A 14,901-nucleotide genomic window follows, 5' to 3' on the forward strand; every position below is an offset into this window, starting at 1 on the left:
ATGGTGTTACAAATCCCCAAGGAAAGTCCAAGGGTGTGGGTGGTTGTGATGCCTGACCTTCCCATCACGCACGGGAAGAGGTGGCTCCTTCCACTAATTGCAGCACGCCCTATGCATTTGCTGTAGGATCACCTACAGTGCAGTTCCTGATATTGAGATTGAAGGTGTCACTGTTGAAGTACACCAGGAGAAGGATATTGATGTAGCCGGCGCTGAGGAGGAAGTTGATGAGGATTCTGATGGTGACGTCACTGACGTGGTTTGTTTAAATCAGGCACCAGGGGGAGAGACAATTGTTGTCCATGGGATGAAAAAGCCCATCGTCATGCCTGGGCAGAAGACCAACAAATCCACCTCTTCCGTTGTGGAATTATTTTTATCCAAATCCAGACGATTGTATTGCCATATGTAGCTTATGTAAAGCTGCAATAAGCAGGGGTAAGGATGTTGGCCACCTAGGGACTTATGACCTTATACCGTCACCTGAAGAGCATTCATAATTCACTGTTTTAGTGAACCACACCAGCAACTCCCTCCAATTTCCTCCATCCGGATTGGAAGTAGTCCTGCAGGCCATGTCACCGGCATGACTGACTCCTCCTCTCCTTCCCGGGATTCCTCCAGAGGATCTAACAGTGCTACGCCTACTGCTGCTGCTGGGACTCTTTCATCATCCCAGAGGGGAAGAAGTCGATACACCACTACTACTTTCACTAAGCAATTGACCGTCCAACAGTCCGTTGCGATGAATATGAAGTACGACAGCTGTCATCCTATGGCAAAGCGGATAACTGCGGCCTTGACAGCTATGTTGGTGTTAGACGTGTGTCCGGTATCCGCCATTAGTGGAGTGGGATTCAGACGATTGAAGGAGGTATTGTGTCCCCGGTACCAAATCCCGTCTAGATACTTCACTAGACAGGTGATACCCAGGATGTACAGAGACGTCCGAAAAAGTGTCCTCAGTGTCCTAAAGAATGCGGTTGTACCCACTGTCCACTTAACCACGAACATGTGGACAAGTGGAACAGGGCAGATTAAAGACTATATGACTGTAACAGCCCACTGTGTAGATGGATCACCTCCACAGCATCAACAGCAGCAGCACCAGTAGCAGCAGCACCAGTAGCAGCATCTTGGAAGCCCCAAGCTCGTTCCAAGGCAGGCTACACTATGTATCACCAGTTTCACTAAGAGGCACAATGCCGAGAACCTCTTAGAGAATCTGAATGAAATCATCGCCCAATGGCTTACCCCACTTAGACTCTCCCTGGGATTTGTTATATCAGACAACGCCATGAATATTGTGAAGGCATTAAGCATGGGTGACATCCAGCACGTCCCATGTTTTGCTCACACAATAAATTTGGTGGTGCAGAACTTCTTAAAAAACAACAGGTTCATGCAGGAGACGCTTTCGGTGTTCTAAAAAATTGATGGCCACTTTCGCCATTCAGCGACTGCGTGCCGAAGACTGCAGCACCAGTAAACCTCTTGAGCCTGCCCCATCATCAGCTGAAGCAAGAGGTGGTGACGTGGTGGAACTCAACCCTCTATATGCTCCAGAGGATGGAGGAGCAGCAAAAGGCCATTCAAGCCTATACGGCCACCTATGACATAGGCAAAGGAGGGGGGATGCACCTGACTCAGTGATTTCCGTGTTGTGCAAGGTTCTCCATCCCTTTGAACTTGCCACACGGGAAGTCAGTTGAGACACTGCCAGCTTGAGTCAGGTCATTCCCCTCATCAGGCTGCCAGGAAACAACTGAGATATCCTAAACATTCAGCTTAACACTTCCAGTAAATATTTGAGGGATGGGGTGTGGTCACTGAAATGGGGGGTCCTTTAGGGTAGTGTACCTCATGCACATTACGCAAGACAATAGTGAACCCCCTTATACTTGTCCTTATGCCACACGAAATGTGCCAAAATTCACACGGAAGGAGTCAAAATTCACATTATGCCACACAGAATAATCTAAAACCACATTACGCCTCACGAAAAAAGACAAAATTAACATGGATTGATGCAAAATCAGGGCCGGCGCCACCACTAGGCAGCTCTAGGCATTTGCCTAGGGCGCCGGCACCTAGAGGGCGGCAGTTCGCCCCTCACCCCCAGCGAGCTGTGGACAAAAACTTGCTGGAGCGGTCAGGGGTGTCCGTGCGCCAGTGGTACCTGCGGTCAGGGGTGTCCGTGCGGCAGTGGTACCTGCGGTCAGGGGTGTCCGTGCGGCAGTGGTACCTGCGGCGCCGTCATGTGTATAAAGCTGGCTGCGGCCGGCGGGGTACCTGCAGTGAATAGAAAATAACTAGCGCTTCCTGCGCCGCCGCGCACATAGCGCTAGTTATTTTCTATTCACTGCAGGGACCCCGCCGGCCGCAGCCAGCTTTATACACATGACGGCGCCGCAGGTACCACTGCCGCATGGACACCCCTGACCGCAGGTACCACTGCCGCACGGACACCCCTGACCGCTCCTGCACTGCAGGGACACCCCTGGCAGGGATGCCGCCCGCCCCCCCCCCCCCCCCCCCCGGCACCGGGACGCCCCGACCCGACTTGCCTGGGGCGCTCCGGTGCCTTGCACCGGCCCTGTGCAAAATACACGTCATGCCACCCGGATTGAGCCAAAATTCTTGTTATGGCACACAGATTGAGACAAAATGCACATTATGCCACCCAGATTGAGACAAAATTCACATTATGCCACACAGTATGAGCTAAAATTAACATGCTATAATCCATAAAAAAAAATACATTGCAGCTCCTCTCTCTCCCTAGGCACAGATACCAGTTCTCCTCCATCATCAGGGCCGGCGGAACCCGCTCAGCAAGGGATACAAAGCAGGTAGGCGCCGACCAGTAGAGGTGCTCTCCCTGCTATGCACCCTGCCAGCTGCCGCTGCCTGTCACACGGCGGGATGTCAGACAGAATCGCCGGTAACTTGATGCACTCACCCGTGCCTCCGATGTCCTGCACGAGTGTCGGACTGTCGGGACTCGGGCAGAGGAATGTGATCTGCAGAGGATAGCTCCTGATTACTGCTTAACTGCAGTACTGTCAGGAGCCACTAGATGCCCCCATGGGATCCCACTGTGGAGCTCTGCCCGTGCACTTTTTTAGTGGTGAGACTCGTGAGAGTCGGAGAGATTGGCCGGGACCCTGCAGAGGAGGAGCTGCTGTCTGCATGGCTGAGTGAGTTTGTTCTTATGTCTGTCTGTCTCTCTCTCTCTTTCTCTCTCTCTCTCTCTCTCTCTCTCTCTCTCTCTCTCTCTGTCTCTCTCTCTCTGTCTCTCTCTCTTTCTATAGCTTTATCTGCCTGCCTGCCTGCCTCTCTCTCTCTCTCTGTGTCTATCTCTCTCTTTCTATAGCTTTATCTGCCTGCCTGCCTCTCTCTCTGTGTCTGCCTCTCTCTCTGTGTCTATCTCTCTCTCATCTATATCTGCCTCTCTCTCTCTATATATAATCTATCTGTCCCTGCCTTGCTCTCTCTCTATAATCTATCTCTGCCTGCCTGCCTCTCTCAATCTCTGCCTGCCTGCCTCACTCTCTCTCTGCCTACATCTATAGTATCTCTGTCTGTCTGTAATAGGATGCTGCTAAGATATGTCATCTTGAAGTGCCACCTGTGCCAGGTATGGATCATGGCACCAAGTGCAGTCAGTGTGGCTAAAGTACCATGTGCCTGGGGTTCTAAGCAATCAGGGTAGTCATGGCACCATGTGCATTGGGGCTAATCAGTCAGTGCTCGGGACATGGGCCACTCTGGATTTAATAGGGTGGAGTATTGTAGCGCTAGTGGGCGGTGGGGGTCAGTGGCGGCAGCAAAGCTTGCAAAACCAATTTAAAACACTGAGTGGCCTCTGATTGGTTGAGCTCTCTCAGTCAATCAGAGGGCCGGCCAGTGTTATTTAAAACAAAATTTAAATTCTGCTGCTGTGCTGACCCCTGCCGCTACTTCACAACGCTACGCTTGCCCTCTTCCAGCAAACGGGGAAGAGGTACCTTTTTTGTAGCACAAGCTGTCCCTTTATGGGCTATGGAAGGGAAGGCGCAAAATTTCAGTTTGCAAGGGGGCGCCAGACACCCTAGCACCGGCCCTGTCCATCATCTTTCCCCTGTACCCAGATAACAACTTCTACTACCCCCACCCCCACCATCCCGTAACCAGACAGCAGCTTCTATCCCCCTCTCCCCTGAACACAGCAGCTACTACCACCCCCACCACCCCTTGCCCCCCTAATAGAGTTTGCAGCCTTTCCTTCCTCCCCCCCAGCACAGGTTTTTACACAGGGCACCCCAGCAACACTCATCTTTGTTCCTCGGATATGTGCTGCTTTTTCAAATTGCGCTGCTGACAGTGCTGAGGTAACCACCTAGTTCACGTCACTGGGCAGAGCCGGCCGGGACTTCCTTTCTGAGGTCAGACGCTGAGTGGCGTTGAGGCGGAGCCAAAGCACGTGAGTGGGATCCGGCCCCCTGCCACCGCCCAGCGTTTGACATCTGAAATCCCAGCCCCTTCCTGGTCGAGATGTACTAACCCCTGAAAAGTGATAAAGTGGAGAATGATAAACCACCAGCCAATTGCCTCATAACTGTCATTTTTCAAACATTTGTTAACATGACAGTTAGGGTCTGATTGGCTGGTGGTTTATCACTCTCCACTTTAGCACTTTTCAAGCTGAGTACATCTGACTCATTATGTTATGTCAGGGTTGCCGACTTTTTAAATCTCCTCTCTGGAAAGGAGACTTTCAGCAGGCGTTCAGGGGGTGGGGCTTGTGCCTGACATCATTAAGCCCCTCCCCCTGATGGAAAATGACCCGATTTGCCGATTGCTGCCGAGGGGGACAGGGCTAAAATGACGCGATTCTGCCGTTTTAGCTCCGCCCCCTCATCGGAGATCGGCCAATCCGGGTATTTAAACGCCGTGGTCAGGGGTGAGATAGCCGGGTACAGGGGGGGGGGGGGAGCGGGGGTCCCTCAGAAACCGGGAGTGTTGCCCATCTTTCTGGGAGGCCGGGAGGGGGACCCGAATTACCCTGTGTTATGTCTACAGCCCCACCCCCCTCATTCTCCTTTACCAACATGATTTATCCATTATAGCAGGACTATCTTATGTTCCCCTGATTTACATGAGTGGGTGCAAAGGTCACGGACATGTTTCTCACCTGGAGGACAGGAGCAGTTGAAGCCATTTATCAGATCTGTGCAGTTCCCTCCATTTTGGCAGGGAGAGCTTAAACACTCATTTACCTCCCGTTCACAAAGTTCCCCCTCGTACCCTGAAGAGGGGAAGATAAGATATTAAATACATGAAATATTATTCATTTCATACTGAGGGGGAGATGTTCCCAATCATCTAAAGAGGACAGGTGTAGAAGTTGCACCTAGTAGCCAATCAGCTTCCGTTTTATATCATTTAATAAATGACAGTTGACAAATGATCAATCTGATTGGTTGCTACAGAGGCAACGTCTCCATGTGTCCTCTTTAGAGGATTAAGTCATCTCCTTTATATAGACTAGCCCTGACCCTTCTTACCGTGGGTGCACATACACCGGAAGCTAGCCAGGAGGTCCAGGCAGACCGCTCCATTGAGGCACGGATTGGACTGGCACTCGTTCTGCTCTAATTCACAGCGGGTGCCCGTATAACCAAGGGGGCAGCTGCACAGGAAAGAGCCCTTGGTGTTCACACACTCTCCGCCATGCTCACAGGGAGATGGGCCTGGGGAACGGGAGACGAGAGGAGGCGATATGGATGCAGTGGTGAGAAAGAGAATGGAGGAAGATGGACGAGGCCACATGGAAGATGCTGGCCAGAGGGGACGTGTAACGTATAACAGGGTGATTATATATACAAGGTTCCTCACCTAGTAGACACTCATCCAGGTCCTCATAGCAAGTGGGCCCAGTGTAGCCAGGTTGGCAGCGGCAGAAGATCCTGTGAGATGGAGGGTCAGTGTCACACGTGGCATCTGGGTGACACTGATTTTTTAGGCAACCATCCTCCATATGGCATAAAAGACCTGGGTGCAGGAGGAATTCTGTAATTTAATAATAATTCTGGCATGGAAGTTATTATCTATTATAGAGCATAGGAAAATGGGGGGGGGGGGGGGTGTGAAAGGGGGTGGGGTGTTCCAGTTGTCCGGAAACACCCCTTCCCCACAGCCTGGCCAACAGCCTCTACATGCAGTATAAAGGGCGGGATGGAGTTACTGCAGATACCCAGTAGCAGCAGAATTTCCTCCCAGGTCAGGTGTGATATGTGTGTGTGTGTGTGTGTGCATGCACGTGTGTGTGTGTGTGTGACTTAATGCTCAATCATCACTCCAGAGAGAAATTGGTAAGTGACTTACTGTGATGATTGGGCCTGCATATGTGTGACGTACTGTATTACATAAACTGCACTTTGGGGTAGGGATGGCCATCGACCATCGATGGTTCATGGCCGATGTTGAATACTTTTGCCATCGATGGGGTAGAACCAGATGGTTTCCCTCCATCGATGGTGTACCAGGTTCCCGGGCCAAATTCCTTGGAAAATTTGCCGGGATTTAAAACCTGCTAGCCAGCAGGGTTGCTCCAGAGTTACTGGCTGGTGTGAAAGGTACTTACCCGGGCAGAGGGGTCCAGGCAGCGGGTGGAGGGGTCCAGACTGCAGGAACCCGGGCAGCGGCACTTGTAGCGCTATATGCCGGGCAGCGGGATGGCGAGCGCTGCTGCATTTGAAAACATATTGAAAAGACTGGCCGGATGCTGATTGGCTGAGAGCGTCCGGCCAGTCTTTTCAAAATGTTTTCAAATTCAGCAGCGCTTCCCGCCCCGCTGCCCGGCAAATAGCGCTACAAGTGCCCAGCCGCCGCTAGCCGGATCCCCGCAGTCTGAACCCCGCTGCCTGGACGCCGCTGCCCCCCTCTCACCAGAAAATGCAGGGACAAGGGTAACGTGAAAGGGGCCAACCCGGGAATGTCCCTGCTTGATCCATTTTCCCGGGTAAGTCCCTGCAATTTCTGCTAAATTTACTTTAAGCATCTAAAAATGAAAAGAGGTGATGTTGTCAATAGCAACCAACCAGATTATGTCTATCACTTTCTAGGATGCAGTAGAGAAATGATAGAATCTGATTCTAAAAAAAATTTTGTTGCCAAAGTTGGACAGAACGTTGGATACATAGGGTGAAATTTAAAATGGGAGTTGTATTTCACATGATATGTTGCTATGGGCAACCAATCAGAATCTACTTATTTATTTAGCGCCTGTTAGAAGAGAGTAGATAGTTTTTGATTGGTTGCCCGTAGCAACATCCCATCTGACCTAGATCTCCCATCTTAATCATGCATACTCATCCAGAGACCGTATACAGCAACTCACCAATCCTCCCCAGGGGGCATTTGCAGGTGTAGGTTCCGACCTGGTCCACGCAGGTGGCTCCGTCTCCACAGGTGGCTGTTGCGCAATCATCAATGTTGTGCTCACAGTTGTTGCCGTCATATCCGTTGACGCAGACGCACTTGTATTCGCCCGGCACGTTCTGGCACGTGCCACCATTCTTACATATGCCGGCAGCCTGGCATTCATCAATGTCCCGGGAACAGTATCCTCCTAGCGGAGAGGAAGGGACAGTCAGGAGCGGCAGACATGGCGACAGAACGCAGAGACATTGCTAAATAAATATCATTTATCTTTGGCCCCAAGAAAAGATCTAGATTGGGCTCATTGAACATTAGGAAGAATGGTTTGCGGAGTGTTAATTCTGAATTAAAACCTAATGCTGCTTGATTCTGAGTGACAGGTAGGGGGCGTTCCTGGGCTGGCCCCATCAAACGCAGGCATTCTCCTGCCTGCTCGGGGTAGACATATGGCGCCAGCGCCTGCCCCAAATTTGTGTCGCTACAAGCATCCACCGAGAGTCACACGGAGGCTACGAGCAACGGGCAGAAGGGGAGAAATCATTCGATGGTAAGTTACCACGGAATGATTATCCTCCGTGCGGGCACTAGCGAATGGGTGTTTACCCGTACATATCCATTCGCAGAACTGCACATGGGCTTGGCCAACGTGGGGGGTGCATGTGTTCGCCGGGGCAGTGTTATCTCGCTGGGCTCCGAACACACGAAGCCTAGCGAGCAGATCTGAATAAGCCCCTATATGCTCATATCCAGAGTTGTGGGCACCCAGGCAATCTCAATGCCCCTCATCCGTCATCACTATCATTACACCTACTACCCTCCTGGAGGCAGTGCAGAGGATGTGGCTTGCAGGGGCGTAACTATAGCACCGCGGGGGGGGCGCTGTGCATGTGGGGGCGCCGGGGGCTGCAGTGCTATAGTTAAACCCCCCCTCAATCCCCCGCAGACTTACCTATCGCGCTGGTCCCGGCAGCTCCGTTCTTCTGCTGAGGACCACCACAAAATGGCCGCCCCCATATAGCAGACAGTTCTCTGAAACTGTCTGCTGTATGGGGGCGGCCATTTTCTGGTGGTCCTCAGCAGAAGAACGGAGCCGCCGGGACCAGCGCGATAGGTAAGGCTGTGGGGGATTGAGGGGGGGTTTGCATGGGCGGCGGGGTAGGGGTGCTCGGCGGGGCGGCGACGGGGGGGCGCCCCCTCCCTAACGGTGGGGGGGCGCCCAAAACGTAGCTACACCACTGGTGGCTTGCAAAAGCGTGCCGTGCAATGGTTGCACATTTGCATCATCAAGGTCATGTCCCCACTGTACAATGCAAATATTACAAGGCATATGTCCTACGTGACCCAAGGTTCCATACCAATGTGATGTGTATCTGTAATGCTGGCAGATTAGAATTATAACCCTATGTGTTGTATAACACTAGTGTTTCTAAAGGGTGGGTTGGGTGGTTAAACTTCTTTGACAGTCTCAGGGCCCTGCACTTTTTACCAGACCCTTGGGCACTCCTACTGGAATTAAGTTCTTGACGAAAGTGCTCAACCAACCAATCTCGGTCCATTTGGCTAACGCAATATGTGTGGTGGAATTGGACACTGGCCCCGTCTCTCAGCTCTTGGGCAACGTGGCAGTATGACTGTATCTGCAACAGGCTTACAGAAGATCAGGAATGCAATGGGAGAACATGTAATTGATAGACACATGTTGTGATAAATGGAGGATCCATCTTTCTACCTTCCCATCCTGGGGGGCAGTTACAGCTGTATTTTTTCAGTCCATCCACGCAGGTACCTCCATTCTGACATTTGTGTTTGATGCAGTCATCAATGTTCTCCTCACACTGAGAACCTGTGTACCCTAAAGAGTAAGAAGACCATTCATGAATGAGCCTATACCTTCTTGGGTACAGAACCCTATCAGTAATGGGCCCACACCCTCCCACTTACAGCCATATGATTAATGTTCAACAGCCACCAGACAAGGCCATGCACTCACCTGGCGGGCAGGCACACTGGTACAAGGCAACATCGGTTTGATGGCACGTCCCGGCGTTCAAGCAGCTGTTAAGGGAGCAGACTCCTCTAACCATTTCGCAATGGATGCCATCGTACTTAGCTGGGCATAAACACTGGAAGGACCCTATGAGGTTGCTACAAAGACCTCCATTCCGGCAGGTTCCGGCTTCTTGGCATTCATCTACGTCCTTCTCGCAAGCCTCCCCATCGAAGCCACGCTGACATTGGCACTCAAACCCCGGGGCCTTGTTGACGCACTTTCCATTGTTCATGCAGCGGTTGGTTGTGCAGTGGTCCACGTACTCACAGTTCTTTCCTAAGTCACACCAGAGATGTATATTATTATGCTGCAAAGCTGTTTGCACCCTCCACATGATTGATACATAATCTCCCTATATATTACATATATTATTAGATATGCCCCCACATCTGATTATTACTTTATATAATACTTATTATTATACAGTGTTTGTTGTCTGGGTCCCATATTACAAAAAAATACAAAATTATTTGGTACTTGTTTCCTAGCAGGGCGCCCAGTACGCATTTAGCGTACTGGGCTATTCTCCGTAGTGACATCGCATCGCGTAGCGTGTATAGTGCTGTGCGATGCGTGCCATGCGATGTCCATATTAAGTGCACAGGAGTGCTTATACAATGAAATATTGCATGGGATCGCATGGCACCAAATGCGATATTTCATTGTACAAGCACCCATGCGATGTCATGGGTGCTTACTATGAGATGTGATTTGTGCATAGTATTACATGTGATGGGTGCTTACAATTGTAAGCACCTATGGCATTGTTTTGCGTCACCCCTAAGCGTGGCGAGCGCAGCGAGCCCCGCGTGGGGCGGCGGAACGCCCCCTCTGACCTTTTCATACCCACACTATCCACATCAGCGTGGAGTTGATTTTATATAGTGTGGCGAGCGCAGTGGATATTGGGGGTATGAAAAGGTCGGAGGACACGTTCTGCCACCGCTCGCCACGCTTCGGGATGGCGTGGATAGTGCTGGTGTTTTAGGAACACATTCACACCTGCAAAATCATACAGCTGAAAAAGTAATGACGACATGTGTTAACTAATAACTAATTTACTGAAATAATTTGATTAATGTACCATAAATAATTAAGAACATTCATTAATAATTAAAATATAACAACTTTAAAATCAGAAACAGTAATGATTACAGAACAAGAAGAATAAAAAGAACAAGAAGAATAAATTAAATCATAATTAATCGTACTTGGGGAGGAGCTTCAGGGCCTCAATTATGCGGAGGAAAGGGCCCTCAGCTCCCAATGTTTCACGCCACATGAACTCTGTAAGATATGGCTGCAGTTCATGACACGCAGTGCCTCTTTGGCGCTTATTGCGCCACTTACATGCGCCCCGCAGTCATTCCACATTTTGGGTATGGACCTCTGTGGCCTGGTCAATAAAATGTAACCGGTGGTTCACCGTAAAATGCTGGTAACCAACCAGTTCAAGTTAGGCGTATAGATAGTCAGCTCTTTTGGATTTCAGTATCACTTATATGCGGATGATACAGTACTCAAATCTATCTATCAACCCCGGAGTTGTCACCAGAGGTTTTGGGCCACTCACCCCTTCCAGTAGCTGCTTCGCACACGCACCCCTAGCCAGCACCCGGTTTTGTTGCCAGGCAACATTTGTCTGTTTTGGGCCGAGTCTCTGAATGTCTCTCTGCCATCTCATCTTTGATGTCTTCTCGCCAACTCAAACTCAATATTTCCAAAACGGAATTACTTATATTCCCGCCAACTAAGAACAGTTACCATCTCGATATCTCCATCGCTGTTGACATCTGGACAATCCACCCTACCCCACAAGCTCCTTTCTTAGGGGTCATCCTCGACTCTGACTTGTCATTTCTTCCCCACATTCAATCTGTCTCCAAATCATGTTACATGCATCTAAAAAACATATCCAAAATACGACCCTATCTCACACAAGACACTACCAAATCTCTTATCCATGCACTCATTATATCCCGCATTGATTATTGCAATAGTCTCCTAACTGGTCTTCCTAAGAACAGACTCTCACCACTGCAATCCATTTTAATTGCTGCTGCGAGGCTGATCTTCCTTGCAAGATGCTCATCGTCTGCTGATCCGCTCTGCCAGTCCCTCCATTGGTTACCTGTATCTTACCGTATTCAATATAATACACTTCTACTTGCATATAAAGCTATTACCCATACTGCACCAGCATATATCTCCTTACTTATCACACAATATCTCTTATCTCGACCACTCCGCTCTGCACAAGATCTGCGTCTCTCTTCTGCACGGATCACTAGCTCCCATTCACTATTACAGGACTTTCATCGGGCTGCTCCCACCCTATGAAATGCCCTTCCACGCACAATAAATCTCTCCACTAGCCTCCAAACTTTCAAGCGTTCCCTGAAAACTCACCTCTTCAGGCAAGCCTATCATAGTTAAGTTCTACATGCATAACCCTCCGAGGCACTTATGTATTATCTAGCTTCCCTTCTGGACTTGTAACTTGGTGGGACTGCTGTGCTATTACTGGTGCCTCTCCTTGTGTTTCCCTCCTATGTCCCTATAGATTGTAAGCTTGCAGCATGGCTCTCCTACCTCCAAGTCTGTCTGTTGTTACCCAGTTTGTTTTATCACTGTCTACTATTGTAAAGCGCAACGGAATCTGCTGCGCTATATAAGAAACTGTAACTGAATCTGCTGCGCTGTATAAGACACTGTAACGGAATCTGCTGCGCTATATAAGACGCTGTAACGGAATCTGCTGCGCTATATAACACTGTAACGGAATCTGCTGCACTATATAAGACACTGTAACGGAATCTGCTGCGCTATATAAGACGCTGTAACGGAATCTGCTGCGCTATATAACACTGTAACGGAATCTGCTGCACTATATAAGACGCTGTAACGGAATCTGCTGCGCTATATAACACACTGTAACGGAATCTGCTGTGCTATATAAGACACTGTAACAGAATCTGCTGCGCTATATAACACACTGTAACGGAATCTGCTGCACTATATAAGACGCTGTAACGGAATCTGCTGCGCTATATAACACACTGTAACAGAATCTGCTGCGCTATATAAGACACTGTAACGGAATCTGCTGCGCTATATAAGACACTGTAACGGAATCTGCTGCGCTATATAAGACACTGTAACGGAATCTGCTGCACTATATAAGACACTGTAATGGAATCTGCTGCGCTATATAAGACACTGTAACGGAATCTGCTGCGCTATATAAGAAACTGTAAATAAATAAATATAGCGTTACACTCACCTGTCCACCCCGGCCCACATGTGCAGCGATACTCCGAGGAGGATAGGCGCAAACATGAACCTCCATTTTGGCAAATAAATGATGAACAGGGCGGCCCAACCAGCTGGCAGTGGTCACCTAGGAACCCATCCGGGCAACTAGATGGGGGAAGACACAAATTCAGTGACGTACAATGATCACTGCATCTACAGGTTGTACAATATCATACAGCAGGCTCATTGGCATCCATTGATTACTGTTAGCAGCAGTGGTGGCTCCAGGAGAGGAGGGGCTGCAGGACAGGTCAAAATTCAAATAGAGTAGCCACACCCACTGCCATCAACTGCCATTCCAAACTGACTCACTGGCAGTGGGTGTGGCTCCCCTATATGAATTGTGCAGACCTTCCTCTGGAGTCGCCACTACTTAGCTGTGAACAAAAATGCCCAAACTCTACATTACCAACAACCAGAACAACACAATGGCAGAGCCCCTTTGGTTGTTGCCCCATTTGTCCACTTATTGAGAACTTGGGAATGGAAAATTCATCTGACCAGGCCCCCTACTACTGCTCACTAATCCCCTGACTGTGCACCTTACAACACTGACCTCATATACAGATGGAGCTGGCTTTAGCTTTGCAGGGGCTGGCAATTCTATCGCGTGCCCCTTGGCAAACGGAGCCTGCCGCCGGTCCCCGCCACCTCCCCTGCCTCCCCCGCTGGTCCCCCTCACCGCCCCGATACCCCCCCCCCCCTGAACTGGGCAGCGTCTCCCTGATGCGGAGACGGGCAGGGAGACGCTGCCCAGCCGCGGTGATACTGGGACGCATGTGTGTGTGAGACGCACGCGCGTCCCAGTCTCTATCGCTGGCGCTCGCCAATGCAAGGGATCTGGAGAGCGACAGCCATTTTCTTGGAGCACACACCTCCTTATTCTTCTACAGTGGAAGGAAAATGATTACATCATAACTGACCTAAGTAGCAACCAATCAGTCAGATTCTAGCTATTATCTTCTGGGAGGTGCTAGATATCTGATTGGTTGCTATGGGCAACATCACCACTTCTAAAAACTTGCACTTTTCTGGGATGTCTTGGCACTTTTCTGGGATGTCTTGGCAATATGCCCATGAATATCTACATGTATAAATTATATGGCGCTTATATGGCCATTTACATGTTAAATTAAGGTAATCATTATGGAAAACATTGGGGTCATACTTTCCTACTCTACTGGAAGCTGCGGGAGTCTTCTGATTTTCTGGTTAGTCTCCCGCTGACCCAGAAGTGTAAGTGACTCTCCCGCATCCAGACTGCATCAAGCCACCATTGATAATTCATCACTGTACTGCACAGAGCCACTTAGGCATATGGGCAGTGACATTGCGAATCAGGCCCATTGTGAAAGGACCTCGTGCACCAGTAATCTGGAACACAAGTGCCACGTGCAAGGTCTGTCACCCTCATCAACCTCATTGCTGTATTCTAGTTTCCATCCCCTGCACCCCTGACGCATGCTCCGCATAAACATGGAGAGGAGTCACATAATGCACCTACCATGGGAGGAGATGTATCAAACCTTCTAAAGAAGTGCAGTGCAGAAGTTGCCAGTAGCAACCACTGAAATTCTAGCTATAATTTATCAGTACATTTGACACGATTGCTTGCGCTTTGTTAATAAGGCGATGCTGAAGAACACAGACATGCCGCAACATGGGAATTATGTGTCACCTGCAGAGGTGGGTTCCATTCAGCAGCACCAGACACGTCCCCCCGTTGACGCAGGGATCCTGGAAGTTCACACACTGTAAGGCTGAGGAGACAGGAGACAATCATCATCATCAGTTGGATAAGAGACGAGAGGCGTTATTTACTTCATCCAAGTTATAGCTCATCGGTTATCTCTACATCACACTATAGTGTCCCAAGCGCTCATTACATATTCTCACTAGCTCCCCCATTCCATCTTACTGATGTACAATACAGAGGGGGCTCCATTACCTGGAGACAGCAGCAATGCACAGACATGTTAATGCAGCAGAAGGCGTCAGGTATATGTACACACCTCAGAATGTATTTACTAAGATGGGAGTTTTAATGAAGATGGAATTTTGCCCATGGCAACCAATCAGAATCCATGTGTTATTAATTTAGCACCTTGTAG

At 49.6% G+C, this 14,901-nt stretch overlaps 1 protein-coding gene across 1 annotated transcript in view; it reads right to left on the reverse strand.

The window, feature by feature from the left end:
- NOTCH4 (notch receptor 4) overlaps window positions 1-14,901 on the reverse strand; it is a 78,031-nt gene that overhangs the window by 47,901 nt on the left and 15,229 nt on the right. Inside the window, exons 2-9 of the mRNA XM_083160147.1 lie at window positions 14,469-14,550; window positions 12,759-12,895; window positions 9,416-9,751; window positions 9,155-9,277; window positions 7,385-7,615; window positions 5,881-6,036; window positions 5,550-5,735; window positions 5,177-5,290 (exon numbers count right to left, since the gene is read on the reverse strand). Coding sequence (XP_083016273.1) covers window positions 5,177-5,290; window positions 5,550-5,735; window positions 5,881-6,036; window positions 7,385-7,615; window positions 9,155-9,277; window positions 9,416-9,751; window positions 12,759-12,895; window positions 14,469-14,550 — 1,365 coding nt within the window. The remainder of the gene's footprint in view (window positions 1-5,176; window positions 5,291-5,549; window positions 5,736-5,880; window positions 6,037-7,384; window positions 7,616-9,154; window positions 9,278-9,415; window positions 9,752-12,758; window positions 12,896-14,468; window positions 14,551-14,901) is intronic.

The sequence above is a fragment of the Crinia signifera genome, chromosome 9 (assembly GCF_055691185.1).
Source record: "Crinia signifera chromosome 9, ASM5569118v1, whole genome shotgun sequence".
Taxonomy (NCBI): Eukaryota; Metazoa; Chordata; class Amphibia; order Anura; family Myobatrachidae; genus Crinia; species Crinia signifera.